Source organism: Mastigoproctus giganteus, chromosome 7, assembly GCF_048544385.1.
Source record: "Mastigoproctus giganteus isolate SK-2022 chromosome 7, ASM4854438v1, whole genome shotgun sequence".
Lineage (NCBI taxonomy): Eukaryota > Metazoa > Arthropoda > Arachnida > Uropygi > Thelyphonidae > Mastigoproctus > Mastigoproctus giganteus.
Window position 1 is genome coordinate 74,713,081 of NC_143581.1, and position 25,546 is coordinate 74,738,626.

The following is a 25,546-nucleotide window of genomic DNA, read 5'->3' on the forward strand; positions in this document are numbered from 1 at the left end:
TGCACTTGTTAAGCTCATCTGCAGATCTCCTACTCTTAATGTCATTAATGCCAACGTGTACAACAATATCACCCTTTGTGCCCTTAAAAGATATCTGCTCTAACAACATCAACTTTTGTCCCTGGCAGACATACCCTGGTCCTATTCCACCTATCCTTTTTACACAGTATATTATCCATCTCCCTGACAATAAAGTCATCAACAATAACTAATTCCTGTGGGATCAGAGCATTCTGCCTTGGAGATTGCCGCTGTGTTGCCTGATGCACAAGAATGAGCTCTGGTGTTGAGTTTGGCAGCTGAGAACTTGATGGGTCCCCCATTTATACCTTCAAGTGCATCTACCCGACTCTTCAAATTCTCATAAACGCCCATCAGAACGCTGAGTTGGCACCTAATTTCTTGACACACTCTGCAGCTAGCACACACACAAAGACATTCTCCTCCTTAGCTAGATCATGTCCTGTCCCAGAAAGTTCTGCAAACATTTCACAAGTTGCACATTGTTTTAGGCTTTACCTATTTACCACAATTAAAAATTTGAATTCCCTACCACTCACTCTATATTATAACAATGGTTGCAAGATTCAAACGAAACAACGGTTTTACATATATTAAGTAGTAACTTACAAAAAAAATCAATCTAAATTAAAAATAATGAGATTAACTAGAACTATAAAGCTACTTATAAAGTACAATATAATATGACAATTAAGGAAATAAAATGGCAAAACATGCTTTTTTGGAGCTTGTAATTCACAGCTGGAACTTGTAAAGACAGTCAGCACCCTCTAATACCAGTCAGTGCCTGTCTTCTGGGACTCTAAAGGTGCAGATTACTTTCCAAAAGGAAACATCAGTGGGGGCATACTACCGAAACCTCTTAGGAACGTTAAAAGATGCTACTAAGTTGAAAAGATGGAAAGCTATCCAAAAATGTTCCCCTCCAAGCTGACAATGCTGTTGCCCACAAGGCAGCTCTTACAATGGACTTTGCAATCAGGTGTGGCTTTGAAAATCTGCACCCCCCTTATTCTCACAACCTTTTACTTTCCGACTTTTAATCCGTAAAATGAAGAATCCATTACAGGGCTGCAGATTTCTGACTGATGAACAAGCAGTTAATGAAGTGGAGGGGATGTCGATAGGTGATGTGGGAGGGTTTTTTTGCCATACTTTATAAGCTCGCTTTCTTGCAACTATTACAACTACTACTACTACTACTACTACTACTATTAATAAGTGGAAGCCTGGTTTTCTGCTCAAAGTGAAGAGTTCTATTCAAGATGCCTGAATGAGCTTATCCACAAATGGAAAAAATTAGTAGCTATAGAAGTATAAGAGAAATTTATCTCAATATGATATGTAGAACACTTCCTAATGACACTCTCCAGAAAATAAACGAATATAAAATTAACACAACATTGGACTTAGTGTCTAACGTAATTATACTAGACTTATTAATTGCAAAAACCTTCGAAATTAAATTACATGAGAATTCTATTAACGTTTGCCGTCTATCACGAAGACCACAAATCTTTGATTCGTGGTCTTCTACGCATGCACAAAGATAAATAATTGCGGTCTTTTACAAACATGAGTGAAGACAAATAATATCTCTATTTAAAATTCCAGCTCACACATACTCAGTAATTTCCATTCCTGTGATCAATAAATATGGTCTAAAAGCCCTTTCAGCTTTAGGAAGGAAATTTTTTTTTCCCCCTTCAAAATTTGCATTGAACTTGTTTTAATTTTTTTAACTGTTGTTTTTAATATATTCGTTTATTTGCTGGAGAGTGTCATTAGGAAGTGTTCTACGTATCAGATTGAGGTAAACCTCTCTCATTTTTCTAGAAATATTGAAATACAATGTAGACCGTATTAAGCTTCATAGCTCTGTTTTATACAGTAGCTATAGAAGGTAAATTCACAGAGAAAGATGAAATTGCCAATCAAGTTTCAATTCCCTAAGTCAAATTTGTATGAGTAGGGTAAATAGTTAGTGCCTGCTCCTTGTAGATTTCAATAAAACTTTTGACACTGCTCCACATGAAAGAATGTTTTAAAAACTAGAGCAGTGTGGCACTGGGGAAAGTTACTGTTGTAGATGAAGGGACTGTGAGATGGCAGGAAAGAGTGTGTTTATTAATAGTCACTGCTGTTTACAGACAAATGTTATTAGTAGAGTCCCTCAAGGTTCAGTGTCAAGCCCTTAGTGTTTTTAATATTTATTAACAATACCGACAAAGGCATGTCAAGATTATTGTCTATGTTTGCTGATGATACAAAAATATGTAGAGTGATCAAAGACTGTAATCAGGGTAACTGGATAAATCAGACCAATTAGATGAGAAGTGCCAATTGAATGTAACATTGATAAAAACAATGTAATGCCTTTGAGTAACAATAATCTCAAAATAACCTACCAAATGGGTGGTACACCACACTCAAGGAAGAGAATGCAAAATACTTAGGTGTAACTCTACAGTCTTATATGAACTTCTCTGAGCAGGGCAAACAGGCAGCTCAAGCAGCTCTGTCAATAAAATATAGCATTTATCTAGGCATGAACAAGGAGGGCATTATAAAATTGTATAAAGCAATAGTTAGAACAGATCTTTAGTACTTCACATGTCTCGAAGCCTCCTTTTTAAAAGGATGTGGATCTATTGTAATAACTGCGGAGAAAAACAGCAAGAAACAGGGACACAAAAGGTGACTTCAGTTCTGTAAATTGCAGCATTTGAAAACCAGGCACTTGTGAGGAGACCTGACAGAAGTGTTTAAGCCTTTAAATGGATTGTGTAAACTAAATGCTAATGCCACTTTGTTTACACATATGGCATCCTTTCTCTCTCTCTCTCTCTCTCTCTCAACACATAAGGGGGGCATAAATTTAAATTGAAAAAGGATGATTGCAGTAGAGATATGCAAAAAATTTGCTTTCAACCAGAGGGTAATTGATTGTTAGCACAAACCTCCATCTGATGTGGAACAAGGTGGTGTGAATAAATTTAGGAAGGATTATATAAATTATTAGAGGAGTTATTTGGTTTTTTAGGAGCATTAGCAACTAAGGCCATATTGCTCCGGAGATATGCGGTGGTCATTCCCTGACCTTTCCGCATCCTCCGTATTTGGTGGGCACAGGCTCGAACCCCGGTCTAATCAAGAAGCGTGTGCTACGCACTGCTGCTCCTGCCCACCTGGCTACGGAGGCGCCTGAATTGTACAGCAAACAATTAGGACAGCTGAGGAGAAGTGGTTGAGGCAATCAAAATCCGGACTATGTCATGAAAAGTAAGTGGGGCATCAGTTGGCAGGGCAGTAGAGAATGAAAAAGAACTGGGGGCAATTGTGCAGTCAGACATGAAACTCTCTGAACAGTGCAGACACGCTGCCAGGACAACTCATGGGGTCCCGTCAGTGATACACAGAAACCCCGCCAGCAGAAGGTGACTATCCCTTTGTATAAGGCCTTGGTTAGGCCACATTTTGAGTACTGTATACAGTACTAAGTGGGGTATTTAGTTGGTAGACTGCAGGTGGTAATGGAACTGGGATCAAATATATGTCTCATTTTTCCAATCACAGAGACTAATTGAAACCACATAGATTTAGCAGTAGTAGTAATGGCAAATGATGCAAGAAAACAATATAGCATCAGCATAAAAAAAAAAAAAAAAAAAAAGTACAGTTTACCCATCCATACCTTCTAAGAATTTGTTGGGTTCTCCTTTGAATTTATTTAACCCATCCACTTCCACAACAACAAATGGAAGCCTGTTCCAAAAATCAACCACCTGTTAGCTGAAGGCAAACTTCTGCATATCTATCCTACAACCCATCCTTCTTCAACTTGAAATTATACTTGTGTGTAGTCTCAGCAAGTGGAAGAATACCATCAATATTCAGCTTACTTGAGGCTTTAAAGGCCCGTCAAGGCAACATTCCGCTTACTCAAGGCTTTAAACAGCTCGATCAGATCTCCCCGTAGATGTCTGGCCTCGAGATGCTGAAATTTGCAGATATGCAGCCTTTCTAGGTAAGAGCACCATTTTGTCCCCTTCACCAATCTAGTTGCAATTCTCTGCACCCATTCCAGAAAATCTACATCATTCCTAAAGTGAGGCCTCCAGACCTGTATACAGTACTCAAAATGTGGCCTAACCAAGGCCTAAAAAGGGACAATCACCTCCTACCAGCAAAGTTTCTGCATATCACCAACAAAACCCCATGAGCTGTCCCGGCAGCACGTCTGCACTGTTCAGAGAATTTCATGTCTGACCACACAACCACCCCAGGTCCCTTTCACTCTCCACCACCCTGCCAACCAACACCCCACCTACCCTCCATGACACAATCCAGATTTTGACTGCCTCAACCACCCCTCCTTTCAGCTGTCCTAATTGTTCACTGTACAATTCCTTAGTCTCAGAGCTATTTGGAATCTCCCCCCTTCGATCCTCTGCAGCTCAAAATCTCCTCACTCCACCCTCTCTCATTCGTCCACCGCTGCCACTGGTCTCCTACATCTATTAGTCACTTGGATTAGTAGGCTGAGAATAACCATGGGAGAGAGGCTCCACTGAAGAACCTAGAGGACCATCAACCTTGACCAGGTATCAAGGGTTGTTCACGAGAAAAAGATTAAGAGTATTGAGTATGTGGTTAGGATTGTACGGTATGCTATGTCACTTAACACAAATGGCTCAACTATTGATGATCCTGCTCAAATAGCTGATAAACTGAATAAGTATTTTGCATCTACATTCACAAGAGGAGTTATTCAAGGAGGGGAATGCCAGAAGTTTATCAAACTCTAACAGGAAGCTAAGTGATTTTGTAATAACTGAGAGCAGAGTGGAGGAGAAATTGTTGAAGTTAAACATAAAAAGGGCACCTGGGGTGGAGGGGATCTATCCAGTTATATTAAAGGAGGCAGCAAAGGAAGTAAACAAATCCTTAGTCATAATTATGAGAGCATCCTTAGATTCAGGGGAGGACCCCATGAACTGGAGATGTGCAAATGTATCCCCAGTTCACAAAGGGAGTTCAAAGGGTGACACAAATAATTATAGAACTGAGTTTAACTTCTATTCCGGGGAAAATAATGGAGCCACTGGTTAAAGAGGTGATACAGAATCACCTAGGCAAGACCGCAGTAATATTTCAGACACAGCATGGGTTTGTTAAGGGGAGGTCTTGTCTGACCAATCTGATTGGATACTCTGATGTGGTCACAAATGAAATGGATGCAAAAAATAATTTTGATATTATATACAGCAGACTCTCGATTAACCAGGACACTTCAAGACGCCAAATAAAATTTAAAAAAAGAGAGAGACCAAATGTTTAGTTTGTTTTAGTGCGTCGCGTCGATTGTTGTGTTCCGTTCCAGCGCAAAATGATAAATTTTGTTTCGTTATTTATGTCAGGGATGTCGGAATTTTTTTTTTAGTATAAATTATTCGAGGAGATGAACAGATGAGGTGGGTAGTTTTTTTTGGTTGATGCTGTATAAGTTTGTTTCCTTGCATCATTTGTCACTACTAATACAAATTTTTCTTTCTTTTGGCTCTTCTATGAGCATATTTCTCATATACAATTAATTATTTTCTTTTTTCATGACATTATTTACAACAAGCATACCATATTCTTTCATTTCACTTTTATTTAAGAAAATTTTTTTGAAGGTAATAAAGAACTCAAACCCATGTTGGTTTAATCCTGCTTATTTCCAATTTGGAAATATGTACATAGTGGAGTCAAACATTTCATAGTATTTTCTTGCCATTTTTCCATAACAACAGTCCTAATTGTTATGGAAAAATCCTAGTAACAATCACCGTCACGAAATGTCACTTAGGTCTCAAAAACGTTTGCTTACACACTTAAGGGCACTTAGGAAAACAAGAACTCATTTCATTTTATCACTTAAATGTACTTAAATAAACTGTATTTACATTTCACAATGCATTCTTAGTCTATATATTACTGACCTTTTTTTTCTTTTTTTTTTTTTAAATTAAATGAAATATGTTACACAATCCATAATAATCACTATATATATATATATATATATATCAATAAAAAGGAAAGAAACAATGTACTTCAATAAACTGTATTTATGTGTACTATTCGCTTAACTTTCTCAGCCCACATATCATTGCTCTCATTTAAAAGCAAATATCACCTTGCACACAGATTTCTGCTATGTAATTCTGTGCATAAACAGAAAATTTAAATTTTTGTCTTGAATGCTCATAAAATGATAACATACCTGACTCCCCCTAGTCCTGCCCAATTAGAAATTTCTACTAATTGAAGATTCTTCTGATTTTGAAGCAGCTTATAAAAAGTATCTTTCTGCCGTACTGTAGCATTTAATATATCCTGTAAAGAATGGTACATTTTATAAATTTTACAACTGATTGAATAGGTAACATGCCAATATATATATATCACATGAATATAAAAATTCAGTCCATGAAAATTTTGCATTTGAAAAAAAAAAAAAAAAAAAAAGTCGTGATCAGATGAACAATCTATTTCATATTAAAGAACACAAGAACAATCTATTTCATATTACAGTGAAAAGGTTTAATTACCGAAATTTAAGCCAGCTTTGAATGCAATAACTTAGTAATTTGATAATTTATTGAAAAAATAAATAAATAAACAAAATAAAATAAAATAAAAGAAATAAAGAAATAACCTGGCGAAGACGTATTTTAACAATTTAAAATGATTTCAAAATAATGCACTGAAAATTAAAGGTTTAATTCCCCCCCCCCCCTCTCTCTCTCTTATGGTGACCCCAAACAAAGGATATTGTGAAACACAATGCAAATAGTATATGCTCCATAGTGACAGGCAAGGGAAGGATACTAAAGTACCATAGATTACTGTTTGTAATTATTTTAATATCATTGAAAAATAGTGATTAATAATTCAATAAAAGCTTTAAAATATTTTAAAAACTTAACACATAAATGCACACATTTTTCCAATACTTGTTTGAAGTTGGATTTTCTGTAGATAGCAATTTTCAGGAAATACAGGTAATTCCCGACTATACGAGATAATTTGTTCCTTGCGCAAAACCGTAAAGCGGGAATTTATTACCCATAGACATAATGTAAAAAATTGGGGTTACGTTCTCAACAATGAAATTAGTTAGCTAATTAGTTTATGTTTAAACAATGATTGATTTATCCAAAGAAAGGAAAATGCAGCCTGTAAAATCAATCAAATTATAATAATAAAGAAATTATTTATTGTTTATTCTTCATCATCGACTAAATGCATACTCGTTGATCACTCATTATTGGCTCGGCACTCGGTTTGTTGCACAAGGAGTTGTCTTCTTCAGAAATGCTTCAAGAGGCATTTGTTTCCAAGGTAATCTTATCTTTTCTTTATAAATTTCAATAAGCATGCATAAGCAATTTTTAACGGAATGCACAAATTGCAACTAACATGATTTGTGTGGAGTAACAAGGAATAGGGCTTAGAGGGGGAAACAGGTATCCTGTGTGTTATCAGACACTCAGCCTAAAACACTGATGGATCCAATATCTCTCCAATACAGAAGATTTAGGAGAAGTCTGGTTAGCCTGCCTCCCTAAAATCCACTCATGCACACCTTCTCGATGGTAAGCCCTGTTACGTCACTTAGGTGTAGAGTGGTTCTCTTCAAGACACCTGGTCAGCGTGAAGAGGAAAAGACCAAACCCTCCAGCATATGACAGCACGACAAAAAAAATGGCCCTCAGTCCCCAGCAGCTTTCACTCCCCCTCTTACAGCAGCGAGAGGATCAGAGTGGAAGCAGAGGGTGCTAAGAATCTCTGGGTATGACCAGGCTGCCATACACGGAAACTTAACTTGGCCTGTTATAACGTAAGATCACTCATCGGTGAAGACAGGATATTAGAGCTGGAAAAGGAATTAGAAAATGTGAATTGGAATATCATCGGTTTGGCTGAAACAAGAAGAAGAAATGAATCACTTATAAGTTTATCAAGTGGAAATCTGCTGTACACTAATGGAAACAGTGAAAGGAGTGAAGGTGGAGTTAGGTTTCTGGTCCATAAAGATTTTAAAAACAACATTTTGGAATTCAAAAGTACATCACCAAGGGTGTCAAGACTCAAGATTTCTAAGAGGTACAAGCTACAGGTTATAATGATTTATGCACCAACATCGAGCCATGATGATGAAGAGGTTGAAGAAATGTACACCAAAATTGAGTCTTCTAGATGAACAGAAAACCCACTACACTATTATTATGGGGGATTTCCATGCTAAGGTTGGAAAAAGACAAAACAGCGCAGAAAGGGTAACTATAGAAAATTTTGGAATTGGTGAAAGAAATGAAAGAGTTGAAAGACTTGTGGAATTTGCAGACTCTCAAGGCCTGTCAGTAATGAACACTTTTTTCAAGAAAAGGGTGAACAGAAAGTGGACATGGAAGAGTCCAAATGGATTAACAACTAATGAAATCGACTTCATCCTCACTAACAGAAGATATATTGTGAATGATGTTACCGTCCTGAATAAGGTAAATGTTGGAAGTGATCACAGAATGGTAAGATGTACACTTGATATAGATGTAGGAAAGGAAAGGAAAAAACTGACTCGATTAAATAATACAACGGTCTTTGAGATAACAGAAGAGGAGAAAAAGCAGTATGTACTGGAACTTAAGAACAAGTTTGAGCTTCTGCAGACTGCTCAGAACCAAGATATTGATGAGGAATATTACAACTTTCTGGAAGTGATAAAGCCCAAGAAACCTATAAGGAAAAATAAATCCAAAGAAGAAAAAATTAGTCAAGAAACGCTTGTCATGATGAATCGAAGACGACAAATGAGGAGCAAGGAAAACACTGACAGGGAGAAAATTGAGTATACTGAGTTATGCAAAGCCATTAGAAAAAGACTCGGAGAGGACATAAGAAGATTTAACACAAGAGAAGTAGAACAAGCATTAAGGGAAAACAAAGGAATTAAATCAGCAGCCATGAGCAGTAATACAGAAAGACAAATGATACTGAAACTGAAGAATAGCGATGGTGTACTTATAAACAGCAGAGAAGGCATAATTCAAATAGCAGAAGACTACTATAGAGAATTATACAAGGAGGGAGGGAATGATGCCAGCAGTGGGGAAGATGGATTGCAAAGTAGCAACACATACGACATACCCGATATTCTTCCTGATGAGGTAGAACATGCATTGAAGAAAATGAAGAATCAGAAAGCCTCGGGGGAAGATGAAGTTACTGTAGAGTTGTTAAAATTGGGAGGAAGAGACATAACACAAAAACTGGCAAGGCTCTTCACAAAGTGCATTAGAAAAGGTGTGACGCCTAAGCAGTGGAATAATGCAATCATAGTTTTGCTGCATAAGAAAGGAGATAAATCAGAAATTGGAAATTATAGACCAATTAGCTTGTTATCCCACATCTACAAGTTGTTCACAAGGGTCATTACTAACAGATTAGAAAGAATACTTGACGAGAATCAACCAAAAGAGCAAGCTGGCTTTAGGACAGGATTCTCAACTATGGATCACCTTCACATAATATCACAGCTAATGGAGAAAGCAAATGAATATAAAACATCATGCCTGGAATTTGTGGATTATGAAAAGGCATTTGACTCCATACAGCATAAGGAAATGTTTTGGGCACTGGAAAGACAAGGCATAGATACCCCGCATATTATGATTTTTAAGAAAATATATGAGAGTTCTACCTCCTTTATTAGACTAGACAAAGACAGTAGGAAATTTAAAATTGAGAAAGTAGTTCGACAAGGGGAGACAATATCTCCGAAGCTGTTTACTGCTGCTCTTGAGAAAGCTTTCAGAAGATTAGACTGGTCGCAGAAAGGAGTCAATGTGAACGGAGAGTACCTAAACCATTTACGTTTGCAGATGATATTGTGGTCATAAGCCACAATCCCAAAGAATTAGAGGAAAATCTTAATCAGTTATGCACAGTTAGTAAGGATTTTGGACTAAAGATGAATATGGCTAAAACAAAAGTAATGATGAACAAGTATGCCACAGAAAGAGAAATAATGATTGAAGGAGCAGTAATTGAAAAGGTTCAGTCATATACTTATCTAGGACAAGTTATTAGCTGTAATAATGATAAATGGCTGGAAGTCAAGAGAAGAATAAATTTTGGATGGATAGCATTCAGGAAATATAGTCACATACTGAAGAGCAATATCCCAGTTTGTCTGAAATGTAAAATAATGAACCAATGTATACTCCCCTGGAAGAGAAGCTGAGAACTACACAGCGAAGAGTGGAACAAATTATATTGGGAATCAGACTGTTAGATAAGAAGAGAAACACATGGATTAGGCAGCAAACTCAAGTAAAGGACATTCTTATCAAAACTAAAGAACTAAAATGGTCTTGAGCAGGACACATTGCTCAAAGACATGATGACAGATGGACTAAGAAAATAACAGAATGGTACCCAAGAGAAGCTAGAAGAAAACCTGGAAGACAAAGGCGGAGATGGATAGATGAAATTCATGAGTTTGTGGGTAGTAAATGGATGGCCAGTGCTCAAAACAGAAGGAACTGGAAAGTTGCTGGAGAGGCCTTCATCCTGCAGTGGATTGAAAATGGCTGAAGAGAAGATTCTGAAAATTTATTTATGTTTTTTATACGATTGAAAATTTCAGTAAAGCAAAAACACGTTTCACCACAATAACGTAAAAATACATACAATTCCAGCTATCGTTATTTTTGCAAATGCAATAACATTGAGTTTATTACCAGTTTAAAACTGCTTGCAGTAACAAAAGAGCTCAATAAACCAGAAAGTGCAAATTGTTTTTATTGTTTTATGGTCGTGAGCTCCAAGAAACATGCTTTATAAAAATATCACAAAGCCGTTCAAAACTGGTTCTTATAACAGAGCATATGGTAATGATGAAAGTGTAGTGGAATTTAATGATTTGAATTGGTAATTAATACAATTTACACTATAAAAACTACCTTTTAGAGAGTTATATAACGAAAATTTCAACTTCCGAGGTCGTGGAATGAATCACCAAAAAACAATGTGTTATTGGGTTCACATTATGATATTTTCATGATACGATGGTGTCTCTGGAATGGATTAATATCAAAAAGCGGGATGCGCTGTATTGTATAGCTATTCATGTGGTTTGGAATGCAGTATTTATGAATGTTTAACATTCATTTTTTGCAATTAATGTTCATATTTTCGATTTTGTTGATACTTGAAAAAAAAAAAACTCATAAACCCAGGGCAAAAACTCATAAAGCGGGAACTGCCTGTACATAAAAACTAAAGTTGTTCTAAAGAACAGAACTAACTCAGAAGAAGTCAAATAGGATAAACATGGAAAAGAAAAGGTTAATTTGGTGAGTTTAGAGGTGAACTATGAATGGATACTGACTAGCTGATTCATGAGTTTTGGTTTGGGTTGGGCTCTATTGGCACATCAGCAACCGAGGCTGTAATGCAAAACCAGTGCATAAGAACAATAAAAGATAAAAAAAGAAGACAATGTTTCAGTGGCATATGAAAATTGGTTCAATATGTCCAAAGGTATATACAGATATGTAATGTATAAACATAATAAACATAAGTAGTAAAAGTATTAAATATATAAGAATTAAGATATTTTAAATGATTTTAAGTAGTTAAAAATATCTGACACAATAGTATCTCACTGAGAGTATAAGGCTGTCAGTTGATTAAAAGCAGCAAAGGATATAAAATATATTCTTTTCTAAAATGCAGACATTCAGACAAAATATGATAGATAGTTAAAAAATGAACCACAGTTCTCACGCACAACAGAGTCAGATGACACTTAAGTTGGGACTGGTTTTGAACAAAAAGATGAAAACTGAATATGTATGTGATAGAAAGTATAGAGGGATTTTTTAAATGAAGGATGAGTGATTTAACCTGATTTTCTTCTTGTATGGTAGAGAAGTTTAAGAGAGATTTTAGGGTGATCATCCCATTACAAAAAAAAAAAAAAAAAAAAAAAAATTGTGTGGAGAGCATATTTTGAGATTTGTACACCATTAAAAAGAAAAGTACGAATTAGGGTATAAAAAACCTATTCAATGCAGAGTATTAAAAGAAATGTATCAAAAAAAAAAAAAAAGGGAGAGATGGAATTTTTTTCTAGAAATCAGTTGCTAAAGATGAGAATGGGAGCGGAAGACTTCTATTACAATAAACAAGGCAAAACTGGGTTTTAAAAGACTGAAGTAACTAGATTTTTCTTTCCCCACTGAAGAATTACTTTGAGATCACAATTTAGGGAAGAAGCTATGTATATTTGCAGAGTTGTAGCTGTTTGTGCATAGAATTTCAAATTAATAAGATTGTTATTAAAATACAACAGGAAAAAAAGTGGATTAAGGAGCAGAACCTTGTGGAAACTTGAGCATTTCAATTTTCAAGTTTATTCTATATTTCACAAGATAGTCTGAACCAGAGCTCGAATGCTCAATACATTCTATGTTGATATCAATATTTGTAAAAGAATAAGAGAGTTTACCTCAATATGATAAGGAGAACTTCCATATAATACTCTCCAGAAATTAAAACGAAAACAATTAAAAAATCGAAAAAGTTACATTACAGTAAAAAATAATTAAAAATCAATTTAACACAATTAAAAAACAATTTAACACAATTAAAAATCAATTTAACAATTAAAAATTAAGTAAAAAATTAATTTAATGAAAAAATTGCAAAAGATTTTGCTTCCTGAGAAGCAAAATATATATATATATATATATATAAGTATTAATACATCTAGTGCACAACACAACGCATCCAATTTTTAATTTATGGTTTTGTGGAGCAGAATACAAATATTTGAAGATTTGTAATTGTAGATATGCAGGTGACACAATCCCCCTCCATGAGACCAGGTGTAGCTATTTTTAAGAGACCAGCACCTTATTTAATCTTATCACTCACAGACATTAGTCAATAAGTAGTGATAACTGTTGATTTTAAAATACCTCTATCTTAGAGTCTTAGAATACATTAGACAGACTTCATATTTTACTCGATATCGTGGATTTTATTATTGTAATCTAACTTTTAGGAATCATTGTCAAAAGTATATCTATAACAGCAGAGAAGAAAAATGTAAGGGTTGCATATAAATTATCAGGTGACGCAGATGTAAAATAGTCTGTAATCAAGTCACAACGGATGTTAGGCAGGCAAAGGCAGATTAACAGAAATATTTGACAAAGAATGCAAAGAAAAACAGCAGAGCGTTCTTTACTTATGTAAATTCTAGAAGTAAAGGGATGAATCAGATTGGACCACTTAACACAGATGGGTTGACTATTGATGATCATGCTTAGGTAGTTGATAAACAGTATTTTGCATCTACATTCACACATGAGGAGTTATTCAAGGAGACATATGCCAGAAGTTTATCAAACTCTGAGAGGGCTCTAAGTGATTTTGTAATAACTGAGAGCAAAGTGGAGGAGAAATTGTTGAAGTTAAACATAACGAAGGCATCTGGTGTGGATGGGATCTATCCAGTTATATTAAAGGAGGTAGCAAATAAAGTAAGCAAACCCTTAGCCATAATTATGAGAGCTTCCTTGGACTCAGGGGAGGTCCCCATGGACTGGAGGTGTGCAAATGTATCATCAATTCACAAAGGGGGGGGGGGGGTTCAAAAGGTAACAAGTAACTATAGACCTTAGAAAACAGGCCTTGTGCGTCGGGTTGCATTACATCATCAAAGTTTCTTGCGACGACCGACTACAAGAAACTTTAATGATGAACTATAGACCTGTTAGTTTAATTTGTGTTCCGGGGAAAATAATGGAGTCACTGGTTAAAGAAGCATTGCAGGATCATCTAGACAAGACTGCAGTAATCATTAACACACAGCATGGGTTTGTTAAAGGGAGGTCTTGTCTGACCAATTTGATTGCATACTATGATATGGTCACAAAGGAACTGAATGCAAAAAATAATTTTTACAACATATACAGTCAGTCCTCGTATAACACGATAGTTGTGTTCCTAGAAACCCTCGTGCAATGCAAAATCATGCAATATAAACAACAGGCCCTATGGAAAAAATAGTATTAGGTGTCGACCACCCAAGATTGGACATACATTTGTAACCAAAACATTACCAAACACAAATAATCGTAATAAAATACTTACACAGTTGAAAAATGTAAAATTAATAATTTAAATTTAGATTCTTACCTTAAAAGTAAATGAAGACAGCTTGAGGGAAAGGGCTTGAGAAAGGGTTGAAGCAGCAGAATTATGGGGAAAGTGGTGGCAGGTTGTCATCATTATTGGAACTGGGAGGTGGAGGAGATGCCGATGAGGACTTTGGATGAAACGTGGTCACACCAGAACTAGAGGGCTGTGGCTCATTTTGTCTCTTTCTTGGGTGTTGTCATAAAAAAGACATCTAGTTTGTTGTTTTGCAATCTTCCTTCTTTCACAAAGCAGCTGCTTATATGGCTCCAAAGTAGACCGAATTGTATGAAGTGCTCTTCTGCTTCTTTCTGCATTATAATTGTTGCATTGCGTACTGCATTATAATTGTTGCTAGCCATTGCATACTTTTCTCAAATGAATTTAAAACTTAAGATAACTCTAAAGTAAAAAGCGGTTTTATGGTGGCATTCAGGCATTCAACTTCGTCGTCTTTCTCATCTTCCACCTGCCCTCCAGCAACAAGTTGTTGCAGTTCTTCAGTTGAAAGTCCTTCTTCATGAGACTGAAGCAACTCTTCTAAATCATCTTCCTCCAATTCCTCAAAGCCAACCTGCTTTGCGAGGGCAACACAATGTGCTTTTAATTTAGGATGCTCGTTTACAAGATCAAAGCCTTTAAAATCACGAATAAAATCTGGTAAAAGAGGGCGCCAAACACCATGTAAGCATTCTTTTGTCACTTTGTTCCAAGCCTCCACAATTATGTAAATTGCATTCTTTATGTTGAATCGCTTCCAGAAGTCTTTAACTGTTGGTGCATTTTCGCCATCTGTTTCTGCTATCAGCATCTTAAATGTGCGTCTTTAATACTGCTTAAAAGCAGCAATTACTCCTTGGTCAAGTGGCTGAATAAGAGATGTTGTATTAGGTGGTAAAAACAGGATTCTGATGTTCGGTGACAGTTCAGCAAGGGTTGGAGGGTGACTTGGTGCATTGTCCAAAATAATTAAAATCTTAAAATCCAAATTTTTATTTTTGCAGTAGCTTCGAAACACATCCTCAAACACATGTAGTAGAAGGTCAGTGAAGATCTGCCCTGTCATCCACTCTCTTCTGCTGTTCCTAAAGTAAATACCCAGGGTAGTCCTTGCGATCCCTTCTAAAGCTCATGGATTGGCTGCATGATACACAACAGCTTCAGTTTCAAGTCGCCACTTGTATTTGCTCCTAACATAACGGTCAACCTATCCTTAGCAGCCTTGAAACCAGGAGCTCGTGCTTCCTCTCTTGAGATATATGTTCGTGATGGCATTTTTTTCCAATACAGTCCGGTTTCATCAAAGTTGAAAATTTGGTCCAGTGTATAGCCCTCTTCCTCAATTAGTTTTTTCACTATCGGTGGAAATGCCTTTGCTGCTGCTTCATCTGCACTCGCAGCTTCACCCGATAATTTCACATTATGGAAAGCGTGACGTTTCCTGAAATTATTGAAACCAACCACTAGTGGCAGTAAAGGAAGGCACTTCTTGAGGGTTTTCAGCTTTATTTCTGAGGTCTTCAAATATTGCCAATGCCTTTGCTTTTAACGTAAACAAACTTGTTCCTGATCTATTCTTTGTTTGATCTTCTATCCAAACAGATAAAAGACGTTCCATCTCTTCCAGTTCTTTGTGTCTTGATCTAACTGATTTTGTTACACTTTCTGTTGTTCCTGCTATGAAAGTTGCTTTTATTTTTTCTGCATTCTTTCTAATTGTTCTCAGCATTCCCTCATTTAGGCCTGTAGCAAGCACAATATCGCATGTTCTTTCATTTCGGTCAAAGCATTTTACAATTTTATATTTTTCTTCTATCAATATTGCTTTTCTTTTTCTCTCTGAAGTATTTTCACCAGAACGCTTCCTTTTCACACTTTTTTCAAGTATTTTACTCATTTTTTTTAGAATAGAGCACAATTATAAAATGAACAAAAATGAGGAGGCAAGCTTGATATATATAAATGCACAGCGAACAAGTAGTAACTGAATAAACGACTCAGCGCCCGTGTACAAACTGAATAAACAATGCAGTAAAGGAAGGCGGAAACACACTATTCTCACATATTACATGCTTATGTTTTACTAAAGCAAATTTCTGGAGGTGACTACCATATAATAAAAACAATTTACGGTTTCCAGTTTATTGGTGGTTCCTGCTAGTGGAGTCTGTTATAAATGGGTAGTAAAAGCCGATCTAATTACATTTGCAATAATACCGATAGCTGGAATTCTGTGGATTTTTACTTTATTATGTTAAATGTGTTTCCCCCTTCCAAGAAATCATAAAAACAAATTTTCAGAATCTTCTCTTCATTCGTACTGTATTGTGTTCAGTTGGGGTGATTCTGCCCCGTTTGACTACCATTTCTTGTAAACACAAAGGCGAATCGTGCATAAGCAATTATATTTGTGTTATATGCGACATTGTTCCCCTATTTATAAATCGTCTATGATCGAATTTGTGTAGTGTAAACACGTGTTATATGAGGACTGATTGTACTTGGATTTCAGGAAAGCTTTTGATACTGTTGCACATGGAACACTGCTGTACAAATTGGAGAGGTATGGCATTAAGGGTAAGTTTCTACAATTGATAAAGGGATGGTTCGGTAGGAGACGACAGAGAGCGGTAATCAATGAACACTACTCTTCGTGGATGAATGTTATTAGTAGAGTTCCCCAGGGTTTAGTGCTGGGCCCATTGTTGTTTTCATCAATGATATTGATGAAGGTATATCAGTCTTAATGTCACCGTCTGCAGATGATCCAAAGGTTAGTAGGATAGTTAACGACAGTAAAGACAGTATGCTCTCCAAGTGGATCCAGATAAGTTGGGCAAATGGGCTGAGAAGTGGCAACTGAAGTTTAACATTGACAAATGCAAAGTACTGCATATGGGTAGCAATAACCCAAGAAAAACGTACCAACGGTGTGGTACTACACTCAAGGAAGTGGAAAGTGAAGAAGACCTGGGAGTAATTGTGCAGTCAGATATGAAGTTCGCTGAGCAATGCAGACAGGCTGCCAGGGCATTTCATGGAGCCTTGTCAATGATATATAAGAATTTTTTTAGCAGGGACAGGGAACTGATTATCCCATTGTATAAGGCAATGGTCAGGCCATACCTTGAGTACTGTGTACAGGTTTGGAGGCCTCATTTTAGGAAGGATGTAGAGTTGCTAGAATCAGCACAAAGAAGGGCAATATGATTGGTGAGGGGAATAAAGGGATGCTCTTATTAAGAAAGGCTTAAGTTCTGCAAATTGCAGTGAGTGGAGAGTAGGCACCTGCAAGGTGATCTGATTGATATTGTATAAGGCCTTGAATGAGTTGATCAAGCTGTATGCTGATGGGATTCTGCCTCTTGCTCAGATTAAGAACCTGAAAGGGCATAGATTCAAATTAAGGAAAGACAATTGTAGAATAGATGTGTGGAAATATGCCTTTAGCCAGCGGGTAGTTGATTGGTGTAACAGATTTCCATCTCTTGTTGTGGAAGTTGATAGCCTAAATAAACTTAAGGCTGAGCTGGACAGGCATTTGGAATGAATGAGGGGTGAAATGGGAGGGTTTTTTTTTTTTTGGCTGATGCTGCTTAAGCATGCTTTCTTGTATCGTATGCCTCTACTAATTCTAATGATAACTGTATGGTTATGGGTCTATTTTTTGAATGTTATTGAGTATGAATAAATATAAAATTTGAAAGTCAGGAGGGAAAAAAATTTACAAGCAGAATTAAGATCCTTTTCCATTATCAAATTAATTCAAAAAATGAATGCTCATTTAGATAGGATTCCAGAATTATATCACTGAAAAGCTGGTGAATTTTAGCATTTTTAAAATTATGTTTAGTTAGAAATGTAAAAAAAAAATTCTTACCATCTGTTGTTGAAGACTGGCACAAAAGTCATCAATATCTTCTTTTGTCATACTGGTAACTAAATTAAAATAATTTAAATTCAACATATGTTAATCTGAAAGAAATAAATTAATAATTTAAGAAAATAATGGGCAAAGCATGCGTATTAAAAACACTAGTCTTTAATTATTTTTCATTCACATTCATAAGTGTTTTTTGGAACATTACATACCAACTCCATAAATGATCCAATTTTAAATATCACTTAGCCGTTTTTTTTACAACTTACACAACTTTTATATTATACATCATGTCATTTTAAACTTTCATATTATGCATTATATACAGGACCATAAGAGATCACATTAAGTACAGGATCACAAGGAGTACTAAATCCAAAGCTATGATAAATCACACAAAAAAAAAAAAAAAAACAATTAAAATTAGGGAGTATCATGCAACCACTAAGCTAGCAATAGGACCATTCATTGCAAAGCCAAACTTCAGACAAGCACTTCAGTTATAGCTCGGACACAGCATGGTTTTGTTAAGGGAAAGTCTTGACTGACCAATTTGATTGGATACTATGATGCAGTCACAAAAGAACTGGATGCAGGGAATAACTTTGATATTATATATTTGGATCTTAGAAAGACTTTTGATACTGTTGCACATGGAAGACTGCTGCACAAATTGGAGCAGTGTGACACTGGAGGCAAATTGCTGCTATGGAAAAAGGGATGGTTGAGGGGGAGAAGACAGAGAGTGGTAATCAATGGACACTGCTCATCGTGGACTAATGTTATTAGTGGAGTCCCTCAGGATTCAGTGTTGGGTCCATTATTGTTTACTGTGTGTATACATATATATATACACACACACACACACAGGGTGATTCACTACCAGTGCGACAAACTTGCAGGAGGTGTAGGGGGCACAAAGACAAATCGGAATCACATAGCATTGCAGGGTCCGAAATGCCTTCATCACGCGGTAGAGGACGTTGAACGGGAGGTCACGTGAACAGCAATCCCGCTGGAAGTCAGCATTTGCAAACCGTTTCTGTTGAAGAAACCAAGTAGCAAAAGTCCTCCGGAGGCTCTGGATAATCCGCAGGCTCCAATGATTGGACGCGTTGCAGATGGTATGAACTCATTTGGTTTGTTGATAGTATCCTCCATACAGTGGATTGGGAAATACCCAATTGTTGCCCTATCGCTCGAGTACTCGTACTCTGATTGCCTTCTGCAAGATGTAGGACATTCTCCTCATTGTCTGGCGTTCTCGTCATTCGCTCTCGATTCATGGTACCTCTTGTGAAACAACCAGTCTCACGTAACCTTCTGTGCAAAAAGCGTGAAAATCATATGATGAGGAGCACGTCTGTGTGGGAAACGTTCCTGGTACAAGCCCAGAGCGGCGCGCCCGTTACAGTCCGCAGCTCCATACGCGAGGTGCATGTCGGCCAGTTCAACGTTTGAATACTCATCCACCCTACTGCCTCGGGAACCAGTTCGCAAATGCTGACTTCCAGCGGGATCGCTGTTCACGCGACCTCCCTTTCAACGTCCTCTACCGCATGACGAAGTCATTTCGAACCTTGCAATGCTATGTGATTCCGATTCGTCTTTGTGCCCCCTACACCTCCTGCAAGTTTGTCGCACTGGTAGTGAATCACCCTGTATATTTATAAATGATATTGACGATGGTATATCAAGCTTAATGTCCAAGTTTGCAGAAGATAGAAAGGTTGCTAGGTTTGTTAAGGACACTACTGACACTATGCTGCTGCAACAGGATCTGCAAAGGTTGAGCAGATGGGCTGAGAGGTAATAAATGAAGTTTAACATTGACAAATGTAAAGTACTACATACGGGAAACAGCAACCCCAGAGAAATGTATCAACTCTGTGGTACTACACGTGGCAGATATGAAGTTCTCTGAGCAGTGCAGACGGGGCTGCAAGAGTAGCTCATAGTGTCTTGTCAAGGATATACAGAAATTTTTCTAGCAGGGATAAGGAGGTGATTATTCCCTTGTATAAGGGCAAGTCAGGCCACACATTGAGTACTGTATACAGGTCTCAAAGCCTCATTTCAAGAAGGATGTAGAGCTGCTGGAACGAGTATAGAGAAGGGCAACAAGATTAATGAATGGAACAAAGGTAATGATTAATTCCAGAAGTCAAATGGCAGATTACATGCTACCAATTAAAAGTACAACATAAAAGGCACACACACACATTCAAGAACAGGTAGATAGAACACAATTGAATTAGATGAAGACTTAGATCCCTCCACAAATGGTTACAAAGGAACTGGATGCAAAAAATAATTTTGATATCATATATTTGGATTTCAGGAGAGCTTTTGACACTGTTGCCCATGGGAGAGTATTGTATAAATTGGAGCAGAATGGTATTAAGGGTAAGTTGCTACAATGGATAAAAGGATGGTTAAGTGGGAGAAGACAGAAGGTGGTAATCAATGGGTGCTGCTCTTCGTGGACTAATGTTATTAGTGGAGTCTCACAGGGTTTGGTGTTGGGTCCACTGTTGTTTTGTATATTTATGACAATGATATTGATGAAGGTATATCAGGCTTAATGTCGAAGTTTGCAGATGATACAAAGGTTGGCAGGGTTGATAAGGTTGAAGGGTAGATGACATTAATGGCAGTGTGCTACTGCAACAGGATCTAGATAATTTGGGCAGATGGGCTAAGAAGTGGCAACTGAAGTTTAACCTTGACAAATGCAAAGTACTGCATAGGGGTAGAAGTAATCCCAGAGAAATGTACCAACTGTGTAGTACTACACTTAAGGTGGTAGAAAATGAAAAAGACCTGGGAGTAATTGTGCAGTCAGATATGAAGTTTTCTGAGCAATGCAGGAAGGCTGCCAGGGCAGGTCATGGGGTTTTGTCAATGATATATAGGAATTTGGCTAGCAGGGAAAAGGAGGTGATTGTCCCTCTGTATAAGGCAATGGTCAGGCCATGCCTTGAGTACTGTGTACAGGTCTGGAGGCCTCATTTTAGGAAGGATGTAGACTTGCTTGAGCGTGTACAGAGAAGGGCAACAAGATTGGTGAGGGGAATGAAGTGATCTCTTACCAAGAGAGGCTGCAAATTGCAGTGGCTGGAGACTAGCCACCTGCGTGGTGATCTGATTGAAGTGTATAAGGCCTTGAAGGGTTGAGCCCGCTGAATTCTGATGGGATCCTTCCACTTGTTCAGATTATGAACCTAACGGTGCATAAATTCAAATTAAGAAAGGACAGATGTAGAATAGATGTGCGGAAATTAGACTAATTTATATATACCACAAGGTTCTGTATCATCTAATATATTATATGCATCCCATGCACTTTTCTTCTCTGCCACATGTCTCAATACTTCATCTGACTTCCATTTAGGTCTAAGCCTTGAACAGTAATCCTTTTAGTATGAAAAGCCCAGTAGCTTCTATGATTGTTTCCCTGAATGCTTCCATTTAGAATTTGCTGTAGGTAATGTCAAAAGGTGATCTCACTGCATAGAATTTAATTCAATTCCACATTAGTAGACTCTAATAGCTGCCAACCAGCGGGTCTTTTACCTGCAGATTCTTAATGTATGAAGAATCATTGCTGATAACCATATCAAGAGTATTGCTCCCTCTTTTTCTTCTCTAACATGCTTCTGTAGAAAACAGTAATCCAGGAATCTACAAAAGGCTTGCTAGTGTGTGAGTGATCAGCACACAAATTCTGCTCAACATCTGGAAAGTTAAAATCCTCCGTTATAAGACATTAAGATTTACTAGCCCACTATTTCTCTTTATAGCTTTATAGCTACATATACTCATCACGGTCATTAGGCCTATAACACACTCCTACTCTCGATTTTGTTTTCCCATTGCTAATATCACACTAAACTGACTCAATATTGCATTGATCACCAATGTTGACTGGAAGCACTTTCTTAGATTTAATATGCTTATTAACTAAGGGCATAACCTTTCTACCCCTTCTGTCCTGTCCTCTCTACCCTTTCAAAACTTGTGCTCACTCCTGTTCTATGTTGTTTTTTAATACTTCTTTATTCCACTACTGTGTTTCGTTCAGCATGGAAACTTTCTCATATCCTGTCAGCTTGCAAAGAGGATGACAAATTCATCCCTTCCAATTATCCTCACTGCACTTAACTCCATCCTTTTTAAATTAATGAAGAAATTCATTAACCTCCTATCTGGCCAATGATCACCAAAATGGATTCTTTCAATGTTGATCCACTGGTGATATATTGGCTTATGTTACACATCTTGGGACAAATTCAAAGGAAAAAGTTTCGAGAAACACATGCAGTTGCTCTTGATATTTCTGAATCTTTTGATCACATTTGGCATAAATGTCTTCTAAACAAACACCCATCTTATGGATTGCTAATTTTCTCTGGGTCAAGGAGAATACAGTGTGTGAACAATTTGCTGTGTGCAATAATTTGGTGAATGATTTCACTGCACGATTCTTTTTTTTTTTTTTTTTTTTTGTAAAAGAAAAACCCAAACACAAAAGTTATTAGAACATATAGTGCTTGATACCACATGTGGATTGAATGTTGGGAAGACAGAAGAAGATACCTGTTGCCATTAGACTTGAATTTCTGTAGACTGAAATTTTTGTAGACCGAAAATACACGTGAAGAAAGGAAGGTTGCTACTGAAAGCTGAAGTCGAAAGAATAAATAATGAAGAAAACAAGTTGGTTCTGTGGGTTTGAAGTTGAACAATGAATGGATGTTGCCTGCTTGGGCACTTGTTCAGAATGGTTTGAAAGAGAAAGGAGAAATTACACAAGCAGATTCAGAAGAAGAGCATCAATGAAAGTATCTATAGAAAAATCACTCAGAAGAAACAGAACATCAATGAGAGAGAGACTTAAGAGACTAAAAGAGATGGAAGAGACAAGTCATCAAACTGACTGTCCTTTTTTGAATGGAATCTAGAAGCCTGAGAGATGTTTTAGGGGCACCATCCCGATGTGGGAACAATATTCTGTGGTAGGAGAGACTTGAGATTTGTAGGGAGCAGGTAGAAGAAAAGTATTACCAAGAGTGAAAAAAGAAAAGTTTTTTAGATGTGGAGGGAGCAATATTTGATGTGCTTATGCTAACAGAGAGAGAGAGAGAGAGAGAGAGAGATTAGAAGCAGGAGTGAGTTTTAGAAGATTTGAAATTAACTAAATCATTTTTGCCCCATTAGAGATTTATCTAGAGCAGCATTTAAGGAATGAACACTTATTGGCAAGATGGATATTCAAGAGGTTGAAGCTGTTTGTGCAGGGAATGTTCCCCAAACTGGAAGGTGGAATGCAATGTACTACAATCATCTACAAAACTATGAACAAGATTTCCTTTTTCGTTAATATATAAGAGGAAAAAAGTAGGAGAAAGAAATGAACTTTCTATTCACCAGTGAAGAAGTTAGAAGACAGAGCCTCTACCATTACTTGCAGAGGGTGGTCAGAGAGAAAACTGGATACCCAATTGCTAAAAAAACAGTCAGTAGTCTCTAAGATGGAAGCTTGTTAAGAAGACCTTTGTATCAAACACAATCAAAAGCCTTATAAATGAAGTGGCCACTTCATTTTCACCAATCCTTTCCACTGAATTTATCCATAGATTTTCCAAATAGAACAAAAAAAAAAAAAAAAACAACAGTTGAATAACAAAGTCATACAGAACAGAAGCTTAGGAATACAGGTTTTGAGAACAAGCGCAGAAATACCATTATGACCTGGAGCTTTCTAGGCATCAGGATTGCTCAAAATTTTTCTAACATAATTTGGTGGAACACTGTAGGAGGCACTGAGTGGAATGTAGGAATGGTAGATGGTTTTTCCAAGATTGTCAATACAAGAGTTAGAAGAAAGGTAGGATGCTAGTAAGTAGGCTTTATTTTTAGCTAAGGATGCAATAGAATCATTAAGATTTAACAGAGATGGAAGTACACACAGGCAAAAGTTATAGCCAATAGCTCTCCCAAGAAACCACAATGCTCCACTAATGTTTAGACAAGAAGAAGCAAGTTTTCTACTCTTAACAGCCTGTTCAAAATCTAGTTTGGACTGATTAATAACCGCTTTACAATAGTTTCAAACTTCAGTGTAAACAGAAAATAAACCTGGAGATTTTGAAGAGCCAATTACAAAAGACAACTCTCTCATCTTGAACAGTCTTAGAATACTTAGAAAACCAAGGTTTAGAGAAAGGATGCAATTTTAAGATGGAGTATGAAATAAAGGATTTCATCTCTACAAGAATAATTTCACTAACATCAACATATTTAAAACAATAATCCAACAGATTATCCCATTTCATATTCTTGAAATATGAAATGCCAAAAAACATAAAGATGAGCATAGCCATGGGAGAGGGACTCCACTGAAGAAAAGATCATTGCCAAGTTGCAATCTGAGGTGCCTAGAAAACCATCCACCTTGACTTGGTACCAAGGGTCATTCGTGAGAAAAATATTAAGAGTATTGAGCATGTGGTTAGGATTGTATGGTATTCTGGTAGTTAAATGAACAATCGTTAGTAAGTGCAGAAGCCCCAGCATCTCAACCAGTCTGGTCTGTATGACTAGAAAACAGAAGCCAGCTGGAATTATTAACGTTAAAGTCTCCAAGGAAAATTACTTCAATGTTAGAAAAGCTGGGCTGGAGAAAGTCGAGTTGCAAAGAAAGGAAGTCAAAGAGTTCCAAGTGATTAATGGATGTAGGAGAACGATGGCAGCAGCAGATGAATGAGAGAGAATGAGTAAGGAGATTTTAAGCAACAGAAGATCGAAAAAGGGAGATTCCAAATAGCTCTGAGACTAAGGAATTGTACAGCTTGTTATTTGGTTTTTAGGAGCATTAGCAACTAAGGCCATATTGCTCCGGGGTTATGTGGTGGTCTTTCCCTGACCTTTCCGCATCCTCCGTATTTGGTGGTTACGGGCTCGAACCCCGGTCTAATCAAGAAGCGTGTGCTACACACTGCTGCTCCTGCCCACCTGGCTACGGAGGTGCCCAAGTATGTTATAATGCAAATTAATGCACACAGAGCTCTGCTGCTGAAGGGATGCCTCAGCTGGATATGCCCCCCCCCCATTTGTCGTTCTGGGGACTTCTCTCTTCGAGTTGTCCACAAGGTGATGTACTTAGGGGTGTGCCTTGAAGAGAGGCTGACGTGCCTGGTGCATGCTGGGTACTTGCAGGAGAGAGTGAAGTGGACATATGCCAGGCTTCAGCGTGTCACCCGCATGGATTGGGGCATTAAGGTGGGAGGGCGTAGCCGACTGGGCTAGCCGGGTGGGTAAAGTGCCTACCTGGAAACCCAAAGGTCGCAGGTTCGATTCCCGCCTCGGGCTTGGATCAAAGTACTG

General features: G+C 37.3%; 1 protein-coding gene across 3 annotated transcripts in view; it reads right to left on the minus strand.

Moving 5' to 3' along the window:
* The window catches only part of LOC150083001 (pyridoxal-dependent decarboxylase domain-containing protein 1), a 395,987-nt gene that overhangs the window by 135,408 nt on the left and 235,033 nt on the right, over window positions 1-25,546 (minus strand). For all 3 annotated transcript variants that reach the window (XM_090377732.1, XM_090377731.1, XM_090377730.1), the window contains exons 16-17: window positions 18,158-18,216; window positions 6,287-6,399 (exon numbers count right to left, since the gene is read on the minus strand). In XM_090377732.1, the coding sequence (XP_090233858.1) occupies window positions 6,287-6,399; window positions 18,158-18,216 (172 nt within the window). The remainder of the gene's footprint in view (window positions 1-6,286; window positions 6,400-18,157; window positions 18,217-25,546) is intronic.